General features: G+C 31.8%; 1 protein-coding gene across 1 annotated transcript; it reads right to left on the bottom strand.

The window, feature by feature from the left end:
- Nucleotides 1-13,749: 13,749 nt before the first annotated feature.
- LOC107908699 (uncharacterized) lies at nucleotides 13,750-23,552 on the bottom strand. Its single transcript, XM_016835941.1, has 3 exons — nucleotides 23,415-23,552; nucleotides 14,203-14,316; nucleotides 13,750-14,154 (listed from the first exon to the last, which is right to left on the bottom strand). Exons 1-3 carry the CDS (start codon nucleotides 23,550-23,552, stop codon nucleotides 13,750-13,752), a joined length of 657 nt encoding a protein of 218 aa, XP_016691430.1.
- Between the last annotated feature and the right edge of the window lie 1,768 nt (nucleotides 23,553-25,320).

Raw genomic sequence — 25,320 nt, 5'->3', positions numbered from 1 at the left:
GCAAATTCTTCTCATGCAGCATACATCTCGACATTTCCATGATGTATCTATTTTTCTTTCACTAACTCCATTTTGTTGAGGAGTGTAAGGAGCTGTAAGCTGGTGCTGTATGTCAGAATCTTCACAAAACTTGTTAAATTTTACCGAAGTGTACTCCTTCCCATTTTCAGACCTTATTCTCTGAATTTTGTAGCCACTTTCATTTTCTACTCTTTCTTTGAACTTCCAAAAAACTTGAGCTACTTCTGATTTAAACATCAAGAAAAAAATCTAGCATATTCTAGTGAAGTCATCAATAAAGACAATATAATAGCGACTACCTTTTAAAGAAGGTGTACTTTGAGGGCCTGCAACATCAGTGTGAATGAGTTGCAACTTGTAAGCGGCTCTCTAGGTTGACTTAGGAAATGACTTCTTATTTTGCTTTCCAAACTGACATGCTTTGCAGCTTAAGATTGTACCACTAAGCTTGGGAACATCAAGTGCCAACTCATTTTCTCTTAGTTGTAGTAGCCCTTGATGATGATAGTGCCCGACTCTCTTGTGCCAAATCTATGTGACATCTTCTTTGAGAGTAAAAGTAGATTGTTCCTCCTCTAAAGGATTGAGTGAAAAACTTTCCTTTCTGTAACATTAAAATTTTGACCCTAATCAGAATAGTGGTTTCGGGACCACAAATTCGAGTCTAAAAAATATTTTAATATTATTTTCAGTGTTTATTGTATGTGAATTTGATTGTATGAAATTTTTTTGTTTTAATTTTTTCATTTGAGTGATCGATTAAAGAAAATGGCTTAATCGCGTAAAATGAAAATTTAGGGGTTAAATTTAAAATTACCTAATTGTTGTTGTCTTTATAAAGTGGATGATTTATAATGCAATAAGGCCAATATATATATAGTGGGCGGCAAAGGACTAATATGTCCTTGTTATATATGTTTTGTTTATTATTTATATAAGGTTAAATTAGTAAACTAAAAATATATGATAATATATGTTAAATAAAACAAAAAAAGCCATTATCATCTTCTTCTTAGCCGAATGTAAGAAAAAGAAAAAGAAGAAAACTTAGCTAGGTTCGGCCATTGTTGAGCTTGATTTAAGGTTAGTTCTTTGTTCGGTTTTTGATAATTTTTACGTTTTTGAGATCGTTGCTTCGAATACTTCAAAACCCATGTCTTAATTTTGTGCATTATTAATGATTTTGAAATGTGCCATTGATGAATGTTTGAGCTTTATGATGTTAGTTGATAAAATATGAAATATATATGTTAGATTAACATGTTTTGTCTTTGAATTTTTGGTGAATTTGAGTAATTAGGGCTAAATTGTGAAAATAAATTTTTGAGGGACTAAAATGTGAAATAAATGAAATTTTTAGACTTGTATGAAGACAAGGAACATTTGGCCCTAGCATGGTGTGTGCAAATTTTGTGTTTAATGCAATAGGGACTAAATTGTAAAAAGTGTGAAATATTAGGGGCAAAATGGTAATTTTCCTATTATGTGTTTTTAGATAAAATTGAATGAATTGATGAATAAAAGGGTTAAATTTGAATATGTGATCAAGAATTGAAGAAAATAGAATTAGATCGGGGGAAGTCAAAAATAGTCGATTAGTCAATTATGTCCGTCGATATTCGAGGTAAGTCTTTTAGCAAATAAATGTCGTTAAATTAGAATTTATACGAATTCTATATGCTATATTTAATTGTAGGGATTTACATATGTTAGCCGAAAGTGAAATGGTTTGTGAAAATTTGAGCAAAAGTTTGATTTTATGGAGATATTATGTTTCAAATGTTTAGTATGAATTTTAAAGATTAATTAGAACTTCCTATATAGATATAAATTATGTGTAAGATCGATTTCGTATAAGTGTTAATCAGGCTTTCTGCCTAGCAGGCTGTATGCCAGTGAATTGTATCAGGCTTTACGCCTAGCAGGCTTAATGCTGGTGCACCATAACAAGCTTTCCGCCTATCATGTTTATTGCCGGTGTTTCAGATTAAGATTTTTGTTTAGTAGGCTTTATGCCGAAGTGGTATCAAGTGGGATTAATGAACTAAAGTGATCAGGTATGTGATGTTTAATTAGCTATTTGAAATTTGGTAAGTAAGTTGGTTGGTTGTCACAAAAATGATATATTTAATGCTATTATAAGTATATGTATATATGAAAGGTGTTCAGCCTTACATTAATTGGAGGTAAATGGTTGAAAGCTTGAGATTATTCGATTAGTCAGGATAAAAATATTTGAGAAATGTGATTGTATTAGTAATGTTCATATATGTGTGTATTTTGTTTTCTTTTTAAAATATTGCTTATAAAATTATATGTTATTTAAGTATTTGTTTAAGACTTACTAAGCTAAGTTAGCTTACATTGTGTATTCATTGTCATTGTTTTATAGATTTTGGATGTCGTTACGTGCTTGGGGATCATTAGTGAAGTCATTCACACTGTCATCTACTTTCGGTACTTTTAAAAGTTTCGTTTTGAACTTATGGCATGTATAGGCTAATATATATATATTTGGTTTTGGTTGTAGTTATGTATATAAAAAAAAAGCCACGCGAAAATGGCTTATTTTCTTTTGTTAAATTTTGGTATCTATACACATGGTAAGATGATAAAAAATGGAGGTTTTAATATTTATATTCGAGTGTGATTTAAGCTTATATTAGGTGTTAATAATTGTTGTGCATTGGTGTTGGATTATTATGTGATGAATTGAGTGTCGAATGTATTTGTAATGAAAAATGTTAAATTAAATGTGTGTGTGTGGGCTAGTAATAGTAAGTATGCTATATATGTATAGGTGCATGTTTTGTTTGATTTTGATATGTTATATATATTTGGTTATGGCATGTAGTTGAAAGGCTAAGTAGGATTTTCATGTTTTGAGAAATTGGCTTGAAATGATGTTGTTAAATAGGTATATTCGGCTATGACATGAGTGTTTGGTTATGAGCCTATCGAAATTGTTTTTTTATTATTTAACTTGGCCTTAGTTTGTTATAAGAAATATGGTTGTTAGGTTATGGTTGATTAAGTAGATATGTTTTGGTAATGAATGTTAATTTAAGTCATGATTTCTCTTATACATTGAAGTCTTAAAATAGAATAAAATTGAACATGTAAGTACCATAATATTCGGTTTTGATATTTTCATTATATTGATGATTAGGTTGTATCTTATGTGATATATTGGCACATGTGGTTAAAGCTTAAAGTTTAATATGTCATATATTAGTATATGGTAAGTTCGGTTTTGTGTTTCTATTATTATGTCTATAATATGTAATTATAAAATTCAGTTATAAAGTGCTATTATATTTGATATAAGATGTATTAAAATGATGAGACATATGTGGATGTTGCATATTTGAGTATGTAAGTTGATATGAGAAGAATATATGTCTGAATATGCTCTGAGTATTAGAATTTGTTTGTGATGGTAACGCTTGCATCATTATTTGTTTTGAATGGTTTAGTATATACCAGTAAAGTTGATTATTAAGTATGAAACATGCCCTATTGTTTTGACGTAAGTTTAAATAAAAATAAAATTTCAAATTTCAAATTGTGCCGATTCGTAGGTTATGATTAGTCTTCTATTTGATCTATGAGTATATTAACTCTAATAACGAAATACAAGTATAGTTATTCCTTGGTGAGTTAATGATTGTGGTGAATCATGCTTTGTTTGGTAATTCCTTGTAACCCTAATCCGGCGACGGATAGGAGTTAGGGGTGTTACACTTTCATTTTTACTTTGAAGATATCTTAATTAGCTGCATCTTTAATCAAACAATATTCATCTTCAAAAATAAATTTAAAGCCTTTTTCAATAAGTTGCCCCACACTCAACAAATTTTGGCCAATGTTAGGAACAAAAAGAACATCCTGTTTATGTTTTGTACCTGTACAACTTGCAATTGCAACAGTTCTCTTTCCTTTGACAGAGATGTAATCCCCATTGCCAATTCTAACTTTGGTGATGCTAGTTGGCTTCAAATCTCTAAACAACTCCTTGTCATGAGTCATATGGTTGGTGCAGCAGCTGTCAATCAGCCAGCTTTCGTTTGACTCACTGCCCATAAAGCATGTAGCCACAAACAATTGATCCTCGTCTTCTTGATCAGCAATCTTAGCCTTTTCATCTTGCTATTGAATCTTATTCCTGGAAATTACAGCTTCATGCCCCACTTGATTACATTTGGTGCACTTGGCATCTAGTCTTCTTATTGCAATGTTGACATAGAGAGTAGGACCCTTCTTCAATCCTGCTCTGTTGTTAGTTGAAGATTCACCAATAGAATTTTCATTCTTCTTAACAATTTTCTTCTTATTATTCCTTGCATTCTCATGATGCTTAACTGGCAAGGCTCCTTCAACAGCACCTTCTTGCCTCATGGCTCCTCTTTGCTCCTGTGGTTGCAAAGCATTGAGAATCTCTGCTAGAGTGATTTGTGTAACACCCCTTACCCGAGACCATTGCCGTACCTGAGCACGAGGCGTTACCTAACTTAACTTACTAGTTCGGAGCATAAAAAAAGTTTCTTTTAAAATTAATTCACTCACATTCAATCAATATGTCCCTAAAAAAACTCTCAAGACCCTAAAACATGCAACTAAAATGGTTCAGGTCCCAACCAGGAACATTAAAAATTTTTCGATTACTTAAACAAATAAAAATAATTTATTTCACTATTCACAATAAAACAGTCCACCTGCGCAGTAGTCACTAAATTAATTATAAATCGAGCTAAAAAACTTTAAATTTATATCCGTAAATTTTATAAAAAACTAGACTCATATTCCTTCTTACCATAAAATTTTCAGAATTTTTGGGTTGACCGATTAGTATAGTTTATTAGTTAAAATCTCCCCTATTTCACTATTCGACAGTCCTGACCTCTCATCACTAAAAATTAATTGTCTCATTTTATAGACTTTATATGGTTCTAACACTTGTTTCTAAAGAAAATAGACTCAATAAGAAATCAAATAATATAAATTATAACTTCTAATTATTTTTTTACAATTTTTAATGATTTTCTAAAGTCAGAACAGGGGACTTCAGAATCCATTCTGACCCTGTCTCACTAAAATTCAAATATCTCAGAATATAAAATTCCTTTACCCACACGTTATTTTTCTATGAAAATAGACTCGATTAGCTTTAATTCTATATATCATTCACTCCCTAATTAATTTTATACTATCCTTGGTGATTTTTCAAAGTCACGTCACTACTGCGTCCCAAAACTGTTTCATTGCAAATTTTTACTCTTTCATAATTTCTAGGTATAAACTATCACCTAGGCATTCATAATACCAAACATATTCTTACTTAGCCATTTTAATAGCTAAACGTTATCACATATTTACACATCATCCTTTAGCAATATCATAAGGACATACATTCAAAATGACTAAGTCCCTATACATGCCATAGCTCAAACATTGATCATCATAAAATACCGAGTTGTTGTTGTTGATAGTGTGAACGTTCTCCGACGTCTTTAAGATTCTCGAATTAACTTTGCAATACTATAAAAGAAGGAAAATAAAGGATGTAAGCATTAAGCTTAGTAAGTTTACAAGAAAATAAATAACAACATTTAACACAAACAAATATACTCAAGTCTTATGATCTCTAATTTCCTCTTTACTTCATCTTTTACTCGTTCACTTACTTGTTTACTTAGATAACTCATGATTATAACTTACTCTTCTCTTGCTAAAATGTTGGTTCTCAATTGATAAAAAAATATGTTCTTAACTCTTATAACTCACCTGAATTTTCTATTTAAACTTTTACCTAAATTTTAATGGAACATAATTTGTTTACTAGCCCGTTGAGCCACATTGGAATAATAAGGATACTTGGGTTTCTTTTCTGATAATAACATGCTAAAGCCATGTCCCAGACATGGTAATACATGGGGTGTTTCTTGTACTGCCAATGCCATGTCCCAGACATGGTCTTACATGGGACCTCTCATAATCTCAATGATGCCAATGCCATGTCCCAGACATGGTCTTACATGAGATCTCTTTACCCTAATGTCATGACATTTGTATCCGATACATTCCTAATGTTTCAACGAGGCGTTTATCACTGATTCTCTATCATCTCATACTTAAGTCAACATTAGATATTTTCATGAAAGAAATACACAATTGCTGAAAAATATAAGCATTAATAATAATAATCAAAATATTGCATTTATTTATCGTAAACTTATCTCGATACAAAATTTAACCAAATCTAGCAACTTAGTCCTCTATCTTTTTCTTTCCCCAATCTAACTCCGAATTTCATTCTTCTTGATCTATAATAGAAAATTTAACTTATTTAATACTCAAATTCATCAAAACAATCCTTGACTCGAACTTAGAAAAAATTACGATTTTGCCCCTAAACTTTTGCACAATTACACTTTTTCCGCAAAGCTCAGAAATTAAACTTCATCCCTTATTCTTATATCTTATGACATGCTGAACATTTTTCCCTTCTATGGAAACATGAAATTCCCACTCTAACATGTACTTATGAACATTAGGTATTTTTACCGATTATGTCGTTTTACTCGTTTTCACTTAAAATCGCTTAGCAAAAGTTGTTTAACATAATTTAAAGCTTCATATTCTACCATAAAACATCAAAATAAACACATTTCATCTATGGGTATTTTTCCAAATATAAACCCTAGGTTAAATTATTACTAGAATAAGCTAAATCAAGTTACCGAGACTAAAAATGTAAAGAACATTAAAAACGGGGCTTGGAATCACTTACTATGGAGCTTGGAAGCTTGAAAACCCTAAATATGGCTTACCCCTTGCCATTTTCGTTCACCATGGAGAAGATGAGCACATTTTGCTGTCTATTTCCCGTTTTAATTCTTTTTATTACTAAATTACAAAATTGCCCCTAACTTAAAAATTTCCTATTTCACTTATCTCATGTCCATTTTTTTCTATCAACTTAACCAATGGTCTAATTACCATATAACGGCCTCCAATTTAAAGTTTCATAACAATTGGACACCTCTAACATGTAGAACTCAACTTTTGCACTTTTTACAAATTAGTTCTTTTGACTAAATTGAGTGCCCAAACGTCGAAATTTTCGAACGAAATTTTTAAAAAATCATTACGTGAAATCGTAGACCATAGAAATATAAGAAAAATAAATTTTTCCTTATCAGATTTGTGGTCCCGAAACCACTGTTCCGACTAGGCCCAAAATCGGGATGTTACATTCCCCCCTTTTAGGGATTTTCGTCCCCAAAAATCTTACTTGTGAAGAGATTTGGGTACTGTTTTCGCATAGCCTCTTCGGGCTCCCATGTAGCCTCATCAACCCCATGCCTATCCATAACACTTTCACAAGTGCAATACTCTTATTTCTTAGTTGCTTGATCTCTCTATCTAGAATTTTTACCGGTTCTTCAACATAAGTCATGTCTGGCTAAATCTCAACCTCTGTCGGTGAGATCACATGTGACGGATCGGAACGGTAACGACGTAACATAGACACATGGAATACATTATGAATCTTCTCTAACTCAGTTGGCAAAGCTAACCAATATGCTACGGGCACAATTCTTTCAGTCACCTCGAACGGTCCAATGAAACGTGGACTTAGTTTGCCTTTCTTGCCAAACCTAAAAATTTTCTTCCACGGGGATACTTTCAAAAATACCCTGTCACCAACCTGAAACTCAATCTCCTTTCTTTTCAAATATGCATAAGATTTATGTCTATTTGAAGCTGCTTTCAAGCAATCCCTAATGACTTTTACTTTCTCTTCTATTTCTTTGACTAGATCAACCCATATTGCATCTTTCTTTCTCGGTGTCAACGGTAACCCTGTTACAAAATCCATGGTAACTCGGTCTCATTTCCACTCAGGAACTAACACAGGCTGCAATAAACCTGAAGGTACCTGATGTTCGACCTTTACCTGCTGACAAATCAAGCATCTAGAAACAAATTCTGAAATATCTCTTTTCATTCCTACCCACCAATACATTTTCTTCAAATCATTATACATCTTTGTACTACCTCGGTGAATAGACAAAGAACTTCTATGTGCTTCTTGTAAAATCTTTCAAACAAGCTTATCATTCTTCGGTACACATATCCGATTTCTGAACATCAAACAACCATCAGAACTGATTTGAAAATCGGACTCTACACTTGTCTCACATTGAGCTCTTTTAGCTTGTAACTCACTATCATCTTTTTAAGCTTTACAGATTTCTTCAAGAAACATCGGTTTAGCTCTCAACTTAGCTAAAATAGGACCGTCATTTGATAAATTCAAACTAGTATTCAAAGCTCTCAATGTAAATAAAGACTTTCTACTCAAGGCATCAACAATAACATTTGCCTTACTCGGGTGATAATTGATCACTAGCTCATAATCTTTAATCAACTCTAGCTATCTTCTTTGCCTCAAGTTCAAATCTTTCTGAGTCATCAAGTATTTCAAACTTTTATGGTCAGTAAATATTCGGCACTTCTCACCGTACAAGTAATGTCTCCAAATCTTCAACGCAAATACAATGGCAGCTAGCTCTAAATCATGCGTCGGGTAGTTTTTCTCATGTAGCTTTAACTGTATAGAAGCATATGCTATTACTTTACCTTTCTGCATAAGTACACAAGTCAATCCATTCAATGATGCATTAATGTAAATAACAAATTCTTTACCCGGTTCTAGTTGTACTAAAATAGGAGCTTCAGTCAACAATGCCTTTAACTTGTCAAAACTCTGCTGACACTTCTCAGTCCATTCAAACTTGACATCTTTCTGCAACAATCTTGTCAATGGGGTAACTATCATGGAAAATCCCTTTACAAACCGTCTGTAATAACCAGCTAATCCAAGGAAACTTCTAACCTTGGATACATTCCTGGGTGGTTTCCACTCAACAATTAATGAAATTTTACTCGGATCAACTTTAATACCACCACCTGAGACAATGTGCCCAAGGAATACTACTTCTCAAAGCCAGAACTCACTTTTGCTAAACTTGACTGATTGTCCCTCAAATCTGTAAATCTGTTTTCAAAAGTTCGACATGTTCAGTCTCATTAGGAGAATAAATCAGAATATCATCAATAAACACAACTACAAACTTGTCCAAGTATGGTCGAAAGATTCGGTTCATTAAATCCATGAATATGGCAGGAGCATTAGTCAAACCAAATGGCATAACAAGAAACTCATAGTGACCATACCTAGTCCGAAAAGCAGTCTTCGGAACATCTGATTCTTTAACCCGCAACTGATAGTAACCGGATCTCAAATCTATCTTGGAGAACACTGTGGCTCCCTTCAATTGGTCAAACAGATTATCAATTCTAGGTAGTGGATATTTATTTTTTTATTGTCACTTTGTTTAGCTGCCGATAATCTATAAATAACCTCATCGAACCGTCTTTTTTTTTCACAAAAAGCACTGGTGTACCCTACGGAGAACAACTAGGCCTTACAAAACCTTTATCAGTTAATTCCTGCAACGGAGCTTTCAATTCTTTCAATTCCAATGGAGCCATTCTATAAGGAGCAATAGAAATAGGAGTGATACTTGGAATCAACTCAATACCAAACTCAACTTCTCTAATATGAGACAAACCTGGCAATTCTTCCGGAAACACATCAGAAAACTCTCAAACTATTGGCATTGATTCAATTTTCAACTCTGGATCTTTAGTATTCAATACAAAAGCAAGATAAGCTTCATACCCTTTTCTCAAACATTTCTGAGCAGACATAATAGAAATCATGGCAAGAGAACTATCTTACTCATCTGCCTTTTCTTCGAGTCTTGAACTTCAATTTCAGCTTTTGCCCTTTTTTTCTTTTAACAACTCATCTGCCTTACAGGCTCTCTCAACTAGAACAACAAACTCTTTTATCTTTAGAACACCAATTGACAGTCAGATATCATCATTGAGCCCATCCTCAAATCTTTTACACATAATAGTTTCTGTAGATACACACTCTCGAGCATACTTGCTGATTTTGACAAATTCACGTTCATACTCAGTAACAGTCGTCTTACCCTACTTTAACTCAAGGAGCTATTTTCTTTTCTGTTCAATGAACCTCTGACTGATATACTTTTTACGGAACTCCTCTTGAAAGAAATCCCAAATAACTCTCTCACTCAGTACAACTGACACAAGAGTCTTCCACCAATGATAGGCCGAATCTCTAAGGAGTGGGACAACACACTTCAACATTTCTCAGGTGTACAGGATAACTCATCAAATACTCTGATAGTATTCTTAAGCCAAAATTCTGCTCTCTCTGCATCATCATCTTTAGTAGCCCGAAACTCTTCAGCTCCTTGTTTTCTGATCTTACCAACTGGTGGCATTTCTCCTATAATTATACCTGTAACTGGGGGAGCTACATGGAGAATCTAAAAATCATGAGGGGGTGGAGGTCTAACAGCTGGATTCGTACAAACGAACTTGGTAAACCATTCATTCATAGCTTAAAAGAAGGCTTTTCGAGCCCTTCCTCCCGGACTAACTGTAACGAGCCTTTCACTACCATCTGGTGGCACCGTCCCTTCTGCGGGAGCGGGCACATTACTTTCTACATCATCTGTACCAGCACTTTCGGGATCCATAACTATAAAACAAAAACATTTTAAAATCGTCAAGAGTCGTCACACTATCAAAATACAAGTATGACATGTATAGCTACACTCTTATTCATATTGAATATTTCTAGAACTGACTAAACCTGCTCTGATACCAACAAATATAACACCCCTTACCCGAGACCGTTCCCTGAGTCGAGCACGAGGCATTACCTAACTTAACTTACTAGGTCGGAGCATAAAAAAAGTTGCTTTTAAAATTAATTCACTCACATTCAGTCAATATGTCCCTAAAAGAACTCTCGAGACCCTAAAACAAGCAACAAAAATGGTTCGGGTCCCAACCGGGAACATTAAAAATTTTCCGATTACTTGAACAAATAAAAATAATTTATTTCACTATTTACAATAAAACTGTCCACCTGCACAACAATCACTAAATTAATTATAACTCGAGTTACAAAACTCAAAATTTATATCTATAAATTTTTTCCAAAACTAGACTCATATACCTTCTTACAATAAAATTTTCAGAATTTTTTGGTTGGCCGATTAGTATAGTTTATTAGTTAAAGTCTCTCCTGTTTCACTGTTTGACAGTCTTGACCTCTCATCACTAAAAATTAATTATCTCATTTTATAGACTTCATATGGTGCTATCGCTTGTTTCTACTCAAAATATACTCAATAAGGAATCAAATCATATAAATTATAACTTCTAATTATTTCTGTACAATTTTTAATGATTTTATAAATTCAAAATAGGGGACTTCAGAATCCATTCGGACCCAGTCTCAATAAAATTCAAATATCTCAGAATATAAAATTCATTTACCCACACTGTTATTTTTATATGAAAATAGACTCGATAAGCTTTAATTCTATTTATCATTCACTCTCTTATTCATTATATACTATCCTTGGTGATTTTTCAAATTCACTTCACTACTGCTGTCCCAAAACTATTTCATTGCAAATTTTTACTCTTTCAAAATTTCTAGGTATAAACTATCACCTAGGCATTCATAATACCAAACATATTCTTACTTAGCCATTTTAATAAGCTAAACATTATCACATATTTACACATCAGCCTTTAGTAATATCATAAGGACATACATTCAAAATGACTAAGTCCCTATACATGCCATAACTCAAACATTGATCATCATAAACTACCGAGTTGTTGTTGTTGATAGTGTAAGCGTTCTCCGATGTCTTTAAGATCCCCGAATCAGCTTTGCAATACTATAAAAGAAGGAAAATAAAGGAAGTAAGCATAAAGCTTAGTAAGTTTACACTCTAATTTCCTCTTTACTTCATCTCTTACTCGTTCACTTACTTGTTTACTTAGATAACTCATGATTATAACTTACTCTTCTCTTGTTGAAAAGTTGGTTCTCAATTGATAACATAATATGTTCTTAACTCTTATAACTCACCTGAATTTGCTATTTATGCTTTTACCTGAACTTTCATGGAACATAATTTGTTTACTATTCCGTTGAGCCACATTGGAATAATAAGGATACTTAGGTCTCTTTTTTGATAATAACATGCCAAAGCCATGTCCCAGACATGGTCTTACATGGGATGTTTCTTGCACTGCAAATTCCATATCCTAGATATGGTCTTACATGGGAGTTCTCATATCGGTGCCCATGCCATGTCCCAGACATGGTTTTACGGGTGACCTCTCGTCTCGGTGCCAACGCCATGTCCCAGACATTGTCTTACATGGGACCTCTCATCTCGGTGCAAACACCATGTCCCAGACATGGTCTTACATGAGACATCTCATAATCTCAATGATGCCAACGCCATGTCCCAGACATGGTCTTACATGGGATCTCTTTACCCAAATGTCATGACATTTGTATCCGATACATTCCTAATGTTTTAACAGGGCTGTTATCACTGATACTCTATCATCTCATACTTAAGTCAACATTAGATATTTTCATGAAATAAATACACAATTGCTGAAAAATAACAGCATTAATAATAATTATCGAAATATTGCATTTATTTACCGTAAACTTACCTCGGTACAAAATTTGACCAAATCTAGCAACTTAGTCCTCTATCTTTTTCTTTCCCCAATCTAACTCCTAATTTCATTCTTCTTGATCTATAATAGCAAATTTAACTTATTTAATACTCAAATTCATCAAAACAATCCTTGAATCGAACTTAGGAAAAATTATGATTTTGCCCCTAAACTTTTGTATAATTATACTTTTACCCCAAAGCTCGGAAATTAAACTTCATCCCTTATTCTTATGTCTTATGACATGCTGAACATTTTTCCCTTTAATGGAAACATGAAATTCCCACTCTAACATGTACTTATGAACATTAGGTATTTTTACAGATTATGTCGTTTTACTCGTTTTCACTTAAAATTGCTTAGCAAAAGTTGTTTAACATAATTTAAAGCTTCATATTCTACCATAAAACATCAAAATAAACACATTTCACCTATGGGTATTTTTCCAAATATAAACCCTAGGTTAAATTATTGCTAGAATAAGCTAAATCAAGTTACCGGGACTCTAAAAACGTAAAGAACATTAAAAACGGGGCCTGGAATCACTTAATATGGAGCTTGGAAGCTTGAAAACCCTAACTATGGCTTCCCCCTGTCTATTTTCGTTCACCATGGAGAAGATGAGCACATTTTGCTGTCTTTTTCCCGTTTTAATTCTTTTTATTACTAAATTACCAAATTGCCCCTAACTTAAAATTTTCCTATTTAACTTATCTCATGTCCATTTTTTCTACCAACTTAACCAATGGTCTAATTACCATATAAGAACCTCCAATTTAAAGTTTCATAACAATTGGACACCTCTAACATGTAGAACTCAACTTTTGCACTTTTTACAATTTAGTTCTTTTGACTAAATTGAGTGCCCAAACGTCGAAATTTTCGAACGAAATTTTCACAAAATCATTCCGTGAAATTGTAGACCATAAAATATAAGAAAAATAATTTTTTTTCTCATCGGATTTGTGGTCCCAAAACCATTGTTCTGACTAGGCTCAAAATCGGGATGTTACAATTTGAGTAAGATCTTTGGTATTTTCCAATGCTGAAATAGATGCCTCAAATTTTCCAGGCACTGTTACAAGAATTTTTTTCAACAATTCTTGAGTCCTCAAACTCAGAACCAAGTAATCTGATTCGGTTTGCTACATCCAATAACCTATCAGAATACTCTTTCATTGATTCTGTTTCCTTCATCTTCTGCAACTCAAATTCTCGAATCAAGTTTAGCACACACATTCCTTTGATTCTTTCATCTCCCTCATATTCTGACTTGAGATAATTCCATATGTCATATGCTGACTTCAGAGTTATAATCCGAGTGAAGACAGTAGACGAGACTGTAGCGGACAAACAAGCCTTTGCCTTTGATTTCTTTGTATTCTTCTCCTTCTGCAATTTGATTTGCGCCTTGGTAGGATTGTTTGGGAGAACAAGAATTTCATAATCTTCTTCCACTGCTTCCTAAATATCCAAAGCTTCCATATATGCCTCCATACGAACTGCCCAAACCTGGTAGTTGTCTCCATCAAACATCGGTGATGAGATTGAAGAGAAACTGGAACCTGCTTCAACATTCATGACATAGCACCTTCGCACACACACAGATCCCTTAAGAATAACACTCTGATACCAATTGTAAGAATTTAAAGAAAACAAAAAAATAACAAAAATAATAGATGAAAGTAACTCATATTTTTATTCAACAAACATTTAACATTTATAAAAAAATAAAATCAACATCAACATCCACTTTCTCCAAAACTTAAGCAACATGTAAAATAACTAACTCCTAAAAATTGAAATAAACGTGGAGGTGTTTCAATCCTAAGCATTTTCTTAACAATTATAGACAACCATGACTTCTGTTTCAGTTGCGTCGGTTAATTCAATATTTTTCTTGTTATCTTTTTAGGAGGCGAAGATGATTCTATTGGCTGCTTGTCTCGTGCCATAGCTTCTTTCCGTAGAGCACGAATTGTCTTTTCAATTTCTAGGTTGTACTCAAGTGGGCTCATCAAGAAAGATTAAAATTAAGTAGTGCTAATCCTCAACAATGCCAAAATTTGTTAAATATCTTATTCTTAAAAATAGATTAAAATCATTAGACAGAGAAAGCAAAGTGGAATCCCTAAAAACATTGGATTAATGAAAATTAAAATAACTCCGGCCAAAATTGTTGTGGGCAATGCTCAAACTTGCGAAAATGAAGAAAAAGAGAGGTTAAACTGTTGCAAAAATAATAAATAAAATTTAATTGACAGTAAAATAAAATAGATTTAATCAAATTAATAAAAAGCTCTAACCGACGTTAATTTCGGATTTTCTCAGTTGATGTTAAACCAATTAAAGTAATTGAGGAATAATATTTATAATTTTCAACTAGATGATGAACGGTCCAAAAGCTATTGATATAAGGTAACTAGGTACGGCGACTACAGTATAATTCATGCTGCTTTCCACTTCCAATTTTTGGGAGAATGATTTTGGACCGTAATTCAACTGACGCTGCTTCGTATCAGCAATCACCTTTCATACTGCACTAATTTTTAACCTTTTTTTGCTCCACCACTTACTTCCGAGCTTGTATTAAAAATTAGTATTTTGTTATCAGGTGGGTGGATTCATGTATGGAAGGAACACCCTAGTTTCTTTAAAATAGTATAGAGTAATTAATAGCTGGCTATGCATAGGGATACATGGTTTTACTGAGACTTGCATCGCTCTTTGCAGAGCAAAGAAAGTGAGCTAGCAGATAGAGCAAATCATAATCCCATGTGTGATCTTTTCCTTTTACAAAATGCGTGCTCTAGCAATAGTGAAAAGGATTTTGTTGTTGATAGAGAAATAGAGCAGTGCCGTATATAGGTTGGATAAGTCACGACTTGATGCTATTTTATTTTATTTTTATTAAATCTGAGTTGGGTTATATTATGAAAAATAACATAAAAAGGGGGTTGGGTCAGATTTAAATATGTCAGGTAGCTGCTTTTGGATTAAATTTTGTTATTAATTCTTGTATCGTGGATTTAGGTTTTGTATTTTAATACGATTATTTTAGTCTGTATTTTTTCTATTTTAAAATTTTATTCCCCACTGAACAATAGTTGCTAAATTAAGTTAGGTTATTTTTTAAAATCTTATACAACAAATATTTTATGATGTGTGTAATGCTCTACCAGCTTACTATTTTTTACATGCTACTCACAAAGCACCTAGTTAATTAATTTAATGATTGTCGTTTGTATCTAGATTGAAATTTTAAAATTCAAAAAGTATAGAGAATAAGGAATGATCAAATTGGAGAGCATGGAATAAATCTATAAATTTACGCATGGTATATGACTAACGGTAGAATTTAACCAAACAGATTTAATTATTACCATTTGGATTAAGATTAAAATTCTAAAAGTATAAGGACTAAAATTGACCATTATGCATAATACAAGGACTAATAACAAAATTTAACCTTATTTTTTAATCATATTTATATACTTATAATTACATTGAAATAATTTTTTATTAATGCAAAATCTTTAGTCAAGTTTATTCATAGCATGTATAAAAAAACTCTTAGTTTTATGTATCAAAATTTCTAAAACTATTGTTACTTACTAATATATCTATCACACACTTATGCATGTGAGAATAATGTATTTAAAATATAGATGTGCATTTGAATATAACTAGGTGTGAGCAAAATTCGATTCGACTCGAAAAATCGAAAAAAATTCGAATTTCGAGTTAACGAATCGAGTTATTCGAGTTAATCGAGTTATTCGAATCAACTCGAATTTTTGTTTCAAATTTCGAGTTCGAATCAAGTTGAGTTTTCGAATTCGAATAACTCGAATAATTCGAATATCAAACTATAATATTTTAAATTTTTACCCCAAACTCCCAATCCTTTTTACATTTCCCTCAAAACTTTTACTCATTCTCACTTTCCTCCCAAAACTTTTACTCCCCTCCCCTCACAACCCTCCAATTTATCCAAAATTCATTTCCCACCAAAATTTTACTCTCCCATTTACTTTTTCTCAAAATTTTACTCCCAAAAACCCTCAAAACTTTTTATTTTTCCCAAAATTTTTAGTCCCTCCCACTTTTTCCCTAAAACTTTTATTCCCTTCCCATCCCACCTCTTATCTACCCCAAACCCTCCCCCCTCCAATTTTTTTTTTAATATTTTCCCTCCAAAATTTTACTCTCCCTATTTACTTTCCCTCAAACTTTTATTTCCCAAAACTTTTTATTTTCCCCCTAAACTTTTACTTCTCACCCTTTACTCTCAAATAACAAATCAAAATTATCCAAAAAAAAACCACTAAACATAAATAGTAATAATTTTATTTATATCTACTATTTATATTATTAAATTAAATTTCCCATTTTATATTATTTATATTATTGAATTGTTTAGTCATATTGAATATTTATATTAAAATTGAATTATTAATTATGCCATAAAATATTCGTGTTAAAATTTTATATTGGTATCAATTTCACATTTTATTTTTAAAATCACTTTTATTAAAAAAATCATATTTTTACATTTAATATATTTTTAAATTTCAAAATACATAGTGACAAGAATCTGAAGATAATTGAAACAACTAAGCAAGCAAAGAAGCTAACCAGTATATAAAAAATTAATAAATAAATTATGAGGTGATGAAAGTTAATAAAAAAATTGATTAAGGTGGACAAATTTTATTACGATGGGTGATAGTGGTTATAAAGACCCAAAATTATTTTTTAAAATTTAACTCAAACAAATATATTCGATTCGATTCGATTCGAATTCCATCTCACTCGACTCGATTCGAGAAAACTTCAAATAAAGTTAGGATGATAAAATAAAATTCGAAAACTTGATTAACTCAAAAAATTTTGATTCGATTCGATTGGATTCGATCGAATGCTCACCCCTAAATATAACATACAATAAATAATTAAAATGAAGGTTTCAAATTAATTAATAATAACACTATAAGAAAAATGGATATTACCAATGCTAAAATTCGTTATTAAATATTGTATTATTGGTTCTAGAATTTTATTGTAACAGCAAAAAAATCGTTGTGGGGTTGTTGCATATACCTCTATATACCCAACAACTTTGCAAATTAAAAAATTGCTTTTAGTTATATATATTGTAACAACTTCTTTAATTTCAAATATAATTTTTTTTAGCAACGACTAAATTTATTTATGTAAAAATATTTTTGTTTCAATAAAATTTGTTACGAAATTTATAACTCAATGACAATATTTCAGTTGCAAAAATTATTACGTAACAATAATATATTGGTTGCAAAATAAAATTCGTAACAATATAAATTTAGATGCTAAATCTTTTATATAACCATAATATAATGGTTGTCAAATATTATTTTATGACCGACATTTTATTTGGTTGCATATTACATTACACAATGACTAAATGTCATTTCTAATATGGTCACCAAATATTATTTTGCAATGATATTTTAATTGGTTGTATATAACATTGTGCAATGGGTGTATGTCATTGTCAAAAATTTATTTTAACAACGATAAAATGTGGTTGTCCAATACATTACGCAATAATAATATGAAGTTAATACTTTTATGGAACGATATTTATATAGCTGCGAAATATTAATTCGCAACAACGTAATAATTAGATGCGCTTTATGTTACACAACGACATTTAGTCATTATGTAAAATTAATTTTAGAAACTATAATATTTGGTTTCAAAAGTTTATAATTAATGATATTAATGTGGTTTAATTTTATTTTGAACTAAAATACAATCTAGTTGGTAATAAAAATAGACGACGACGACAACAACCTTAAAGATATTAGTTATTTATTTAGAAATAATATTATTTAGTTAAAATTAAATTAAAACAATAATCTAACAAAATTAAAGAAAATTATAAGAAATATTGTAATAAAAAAATAATTTCACAACTAAAATTGAAAAAACCCATAAAATTTAAAGTCTGAAAATTATAACATCATATATATTGTATCATAATAAAAACATAACTAATATAAATCGTTACTAAAATCATTACCAATCAAAATATTAATAAAAGTTGACGGCAATAAAAATAAAGGTTTATATCACCTAAACAATAACGAAGTTTGAAATTTGAATAAGTGCACATGCAAATAGCTTTGTTCGTAATTAAATTTAATCCTACAAATGCCAAATTATACAACAAATATTATATTGTTTTTTATAATAAAGTATTAAATTTTTAAATTTTTTATTATGAAATTTGTAAATATAACTAAAAATAATCTTATTAGAGGTTGTAACTCTGTTGAATGAAATGTAGGAAAATTTATAGAGGAATACATCAACATTTGCTTTATTTCTTTTGTTGTTGTCTAATTTCACTCTGAATATGCTTCTAGTGTTCTACTCGATCTGCTTGAACATTTTCATGGATTTTTGTATGAATTCTCTCTTCAATTGTTGTGCGATTTGTTTCAAAATCGTTGATCTTTTCTTGAAGCTCGGTGAATGTGCCTTTTAATTCTAATACCTCTTGTTCGCGATCTTGTTGAACACTAATCTTTTTAGTATATCCTTCGTTTTCATTACCAAAACCTCGTATGTAACCAAATCTAACTCCATTACATTATCATACATGTAACGCTCCAAAATCAATTCGATAAACCAGATCCGAATCTAGGGTGTTACTACTCAAGAACATATGTAGCTCAATCAATTATATAAATTTACATTTGATGACAACCATTTTATTTATAAATTTCCCTAAGAAATACATAAGTGTGAGTAATATGAGAATTCAATTGGTATACGCAAAGAATTTAATTACAAATATGATTGAATTGATGTCCTGATCTATTATAATTATTCCGTGTAAAAGACTTCTATAAAACAACTCAGACTCGAACACACAAACAATCTTTCTCTTGTATACATAATAGCCCGATACGTAGCTTTTTTGGCGTTGCCCTGGCGTTGTCCCTCCTGGTGAAGACCCAAATCATTCTACCTGTAGTATAACACACAGGAGTAAGTTCATGAGAACCTAGTAAGATAAACACCAATTACTTGAATGGTTTTTACAGGTCGTATTTAGGAATATAATTAACCGTCTCATTGTTCTTTATTCTTCAACTCGTCTCTAGCGAATACTTTCCTAGAATTCCATTCTTCATCCATAGATGTCACAAATTATTCTGGAATCATGCCTTACCCTCCAAATCTTTGATACATAACTTACTTTCTTCACTTGGCACTTTCGTGATTCCTTAACCATTCCCATCTAGAGGCCCATACAGACAAAATACTGTTATTCTTACATTTATACTCTAAGCCATCGTTTATTCAAAATCCATGAATGATTTCGTACATAGGTAGAAGATACATTCTTTAATCATACGATTTGATCCTTTTTAGAGGGCACCCCCTTTTCCTTTAATAATTACAGAGAAATTACCTTGTTCAATTTACTAGACATAACCCTTACTCAAATTTGTTCTTCAAGTCTAACTCGCCCATTCTTTGTACTCGCCCATACTTTGTATTCGCCTAGTTTCTCTATTCTTATCTTAAGATCATGCATGACCCACCCCAACAACTCATACGAAGCTCACTACAAAGAAAACTCATTAGGTTTTCTCATCGAAAGTGTAACATGGTACGCCACAATGACTTTTCCTTTAGATTTTATCATATATACTATCCATTCGGAGTGTGCCAAACATACTATCCCTTCAGAGTTCTCCATACATACTATCCCTTCAGATGGTTGCCACAAGAGCTCTTTTTTTGTGTACGCCACGAAGGCGTTTCTTTCATCATTTGCCACAAAGGCTTTCCTTCCCATAGATCGCCACAAAGGCTTCCATCTCATATATTGCCATAAAGGCTTTTCGTTTCATATATTGCCACAAAGGCTTTCATTTTTTAGCGTGTCCATGATAGGGATTCACCTAAACTCACTTTTTGTGAGGTTTGCCCCTCATCGTCATGGGTCGCATAGAGAACCCTATAGGTAATAACCTTCCTTTAGTTCTTTCCATATGATGCCATAGCCCACCAGCTATGGTCTTACACGATATGGTGTCATGGTAATGGTTTTTCTTTTAGAGATCATGATTTAAGTCCCGACGGACCCCTTTAGACTCTATCATGATAAACAAAAACAGACTCACTTAACAGACCTTTTATGCATTTGCACCAAACTTAACATACATCTCAGACATTCTCTTATAGTCATACTTTCGACTCCAAATTTCTCATCATATACTCTATACTTGTCAGGTTCATACAAACTATACATACAGATCTTATCCAACATTAATATATCAAAAATTCATCATACGATCCCTATTTGTTTTAGATCACAGTTCATACGATCTTTCGTGGAAGTATCTAGAATAGACAACATGAAACATACATGATTTGACTTAGGGACTAACTTGACTACTTCAGACAGCAACATGGACTCCAAATCCAACACTCAATCAGAGACTACAGTAATCACTGCCTTTTAAATCAGAAGATCACCATTAAAACCCATTCAAATAACCTTTACAATCATTTCAAACCTAAATAACCCCTATACAAGGCCTTACTTCTCCATTCACTCATACATATCTACTTAGAGCCATAAAACTTACCTTGACATAGAAATATTACTCATAAAACCCAAGGTTTTCGATCTAGCTTAAAGGGATACTTTTGATTCCTACAACCTTAGATTTCATTATTTTGGAAAATGGGAAGAAAATGACTCCCTTTAATCAAACTAAAAGACCTATTAAAATAGTCCAAGTCTTTCTTGAAACTTGGCAAATGTCACATCACTATTGATTTGTCGTATTAAAGTCCACAAATTCTAAGAAACATAATTGAGTATTTCCCTTTATCTTTATCTATCTTGGTTCATGTTCAGTTAGCTCCTAACTAGCTTATCTTATAACTTAACGTGAACAGATCCATTGGAAAATGGCGCACCATACCTCTGACATGGACTCAACCCTCAATATCAATTCACTTGATCACATCTTTATTCGAACAAACCATAGAAACCTAGCATGGAGCACTCATCATCTAAAACACATAACTGTATTCGCCTACTCTATATGCCAGAAAGGGGCACTTGGGCGAATACCACTCTGCCAACCATACTTCTAAAAAACTACACCAGCCATTGTACCCGCCAGAGCCAGGGCATTACAATACATTTCTTTTATTTTCATTGGAGTACTAGTTTGAGAACTTTATCTCCATCAAACTCGTGAGCTTATCCTACATTTTATTTACAATCATTATTAAATTATATAAATAATTATAAATATAAGTATAATAAAATTATACTTTTTTAATGTTTTACCCTAATTTATTTTGAATGGTCATTTGCCCAATCCAAAATTCCTTATTAAGTTTTACAAGCATGTTGAAAAAAACAAAATCTTGTTAGTAGTAGGTTTCTCTTTGGTCATTGGATCAACCTATAAAAAAGTGTAATTAACAATTAAGAAAAAAATTAGTGCCCTAAATTCTTGCATTAGTTTTTTTTTATAAAGTATGATAAAATTTCATTGAAGAATTTTCACTAATACAAGAGATGAACACAGAAGGGAGCAAAAAACAATCCTAATTACATCAACTTCAAATCAACAAAGCATAAACACCACGGATAAATGATGACATAAAACAAAATAAACATCATTAACAACAAACTCCAATGAACAAAACAATAAAACAAACATCACAAGTCACAAAGAACAAACAAAGCCACCATACAACAATTGATTAGAATTAGTTTGAAAATCAAAACTTAATTTTGACTATAAATTGAATTCTTTCCATTATTTCCTTAATTTCAGCACATGAAACATTACAGTTGTATGTGCCTGTTTTTAATTAAGTGCATTGCTTGAGTTACGTTTACTTATAAACTACAAAACATGAACATTTTATTTATAATGTTATACTGACCATTAATAAAATTTTCATCAAATATAAAAACTATTTAGTTTGAAATTATTTTGATCCAAAATATTTAATATAATACTTCCATTGTTCCAATTCTACGTTTCGCAATATATTTTCTAAACACTCCAAATCAGATCTAAATTGTAGATAATACATGTGTAACATATTTTTCCAACCCTTGTACAAACATTACATGGTCGCAAGTACATAGTCTTTGAATTTCTCATCATTTTCATGATATTCAAACTTACATTGTAAACATTTATCAAATCAATATTCATTCATAGTATGTTATACTTTTTAATAAATATAAATTAGTTTTTTTTATTTTACCTCTACGTACCTCCACATTTGCTCCTCAAATTTTATATAAACTCCATTCCAATTCTTCACATTCAAAAGAGTAGTTGATCTTGTTGGATTTGGTGCCCTAAATGAAGTATTTTCATCTATGTACACTTGTTTTCTTTTGAATAGATTGGTTTAATAAAACTATTCATCAATTACATTAATACCATTTATATATTTTCCTCAATGGTTTTTCATTCAAAGCAAAATTGAATCAAATATTAGCTCACTAGTTATCTAATGTTTAACTAATACTAAGTAGTATTACGTGGTCGGGTTGTCATACAGAAAGATAACTTATATTAATAGATGATCCTAAACATTTCATACGATGGTGGTCTAATAACGAAGGCGACCGATAGTCCAACGGTGGTCAACAATGGTCAAAAATAGTGTCCAACGGTATCCCGGTGGCAGCTTGGTGGTGGTGACAGTGACAGCCTGACATCGAAGACAGTGACGTCAAATATGACAACAATGGAAATTTGTGGTGGTGATAGCAGTTCAACAGTATATCCTTTTGGTGTTTTTGAAGTCATTAATGATGTTAGGGAAAACCCCAGAAATTAAAATATTTGGCTTTTAACCAAAAGACCCAAAGTATGCTTTAGGCTAACTGTTGTAATCTTATTATTTTTTTTATTTTTCTAGGATGGAATCATAGAAACTTTGTCTAGTCAGTCATTTAATTTTATGATTTTATATGATAGCATGAAGATATTTAAATTGATTGCAAATGTATGTTCATGCATATGTATGATAAGCATACCATATAGTTTAGGAAAAATATATCACATGTACTTATCATACATTTATTATTCATTCGTGATTGAAATCGGACATTAAAAACTGTACATATTTTTCAAAGATTGAACGAGAGAATGTCTTTAAACAAGACCTACGACTTCCATCGATGATCTCTTGTGATGGCATGAAATGCACCTGCCCTAAGGTAGACGTTGTCATGTAGATTTCACTATGAAAATTTCCTAAAAGAAAGAAGAATTATCTTATAATCATATGATAGTTGGTTGACCACATTGTAGGTATTATCTTGTCATATAACAAGAAATTTTCCTTTAAATAGGACAACTAATCACAACATGTCGCTCGGTGAGATTGTCCCAAGATGACTCATATATCATATGACTTTAGGGTCATATATAACCTTGGGAACAAGAATCTGACGCTTAAACAACTCATGAAGGAATTACAATCCTATGAAGTGGTGTTAAATGGCACTCAACCAGATAGAATAGCAAAAGTAAACTTAGTAGTTGCTTCTTCCTTTAAAGGGAAAAAAATCTCACTAAAAGAAAAAAAGGCTAAGTCCTCTAGGCCACCTAAAGTGGAAAGGAAGAGAACCAAGAAGCCTAAAGATGTATCTAAAGTCTAAATGTTTCTTATGCAATAAGAAAGGCCACTTCAAGGTCAACTGTAAAGAGTGAAAGGATTACCTATCCAATAAGAGCAAAGGTATGAAACTCTTTATGTTAGAAGTTTTCTTAGTGGAAGATTCAATAGACCACCAGATCACTGATTCTATAGCCACTAATCATGTGAGTGTTTCTCTGCAAAGGTTTAAGGAAACGAAAGATCTTAAAGATAAGAGCCTATTGTTGCAGACCAGATATGGGACAAGTGTGGCAGTTGAAACAGTGAGAGATGTACATCTTTATTTTGATAATTTTAGGAAGATTATTTTGAAAAATATTTTCTACGTACCAAGTTTTTTAAAAAAAAACTTAATTTCTATTACATGTTTATTTAAAGACAGCTTGACCGTAAATTTTAATAATAATGTTGCAATATTTAGAAATCGTAATCTTATCTGTAATGGATGGAGGTCTAAGAATCTCTATTTTATCAAACCAAATATGTACACAATGCTTGAAATTAAATTTTTGAATAAAAGACTTAAAACTTCTCACTCTAATGAGGTGTACCTTTGGAATATGAGGCTTGGTCATATTAACCAAGGAAGAATGACTAGACTTATGAAAGATGGCACAATAAGTTTTCCTAAGAAGTTGATCTTCCACAATGTGAATATTGTTTGGGAGGTAACACGACTAAGCGATCTTTTAATGCAAAAGGAACGAGGGTCATGAAACCCTTAGAACTTGTGGACACTAACATATGTGGCCTCATGAACGTCAGTGGAAGAGGTGGTTAGAATTATTACATAACCTTTATCGATGATTATTAAAGATATAGGTCTGTGTACCTAATGCACCACAAAAGTAAAACCTTTGATAAATGCAAAGAGTTCCATACATAAGTGGAGAAATGACACTTTAGTCTGAT

The sequence above is a fragment of the Gossypium hirsutum genome, chromosome D08 (assembly GCF_007990345.1).
Source record: "Gossypium hirsutum isolate 1008001.06 chromosome D08, Gossypium_hirsutum_v2.1, whole genome shotgun sequence".
Classification (NCBI taxonomy): domain Eukaryota; kingdom Viridiplantae; phylum Streptophyta; class Magnoliopsida; order Malvales; family Malvaceae; genus Gossypium; species Gossypium hirsutum.
This window is presented reverse-complemented; position numbering and strand designations above follow the sequence as displayed.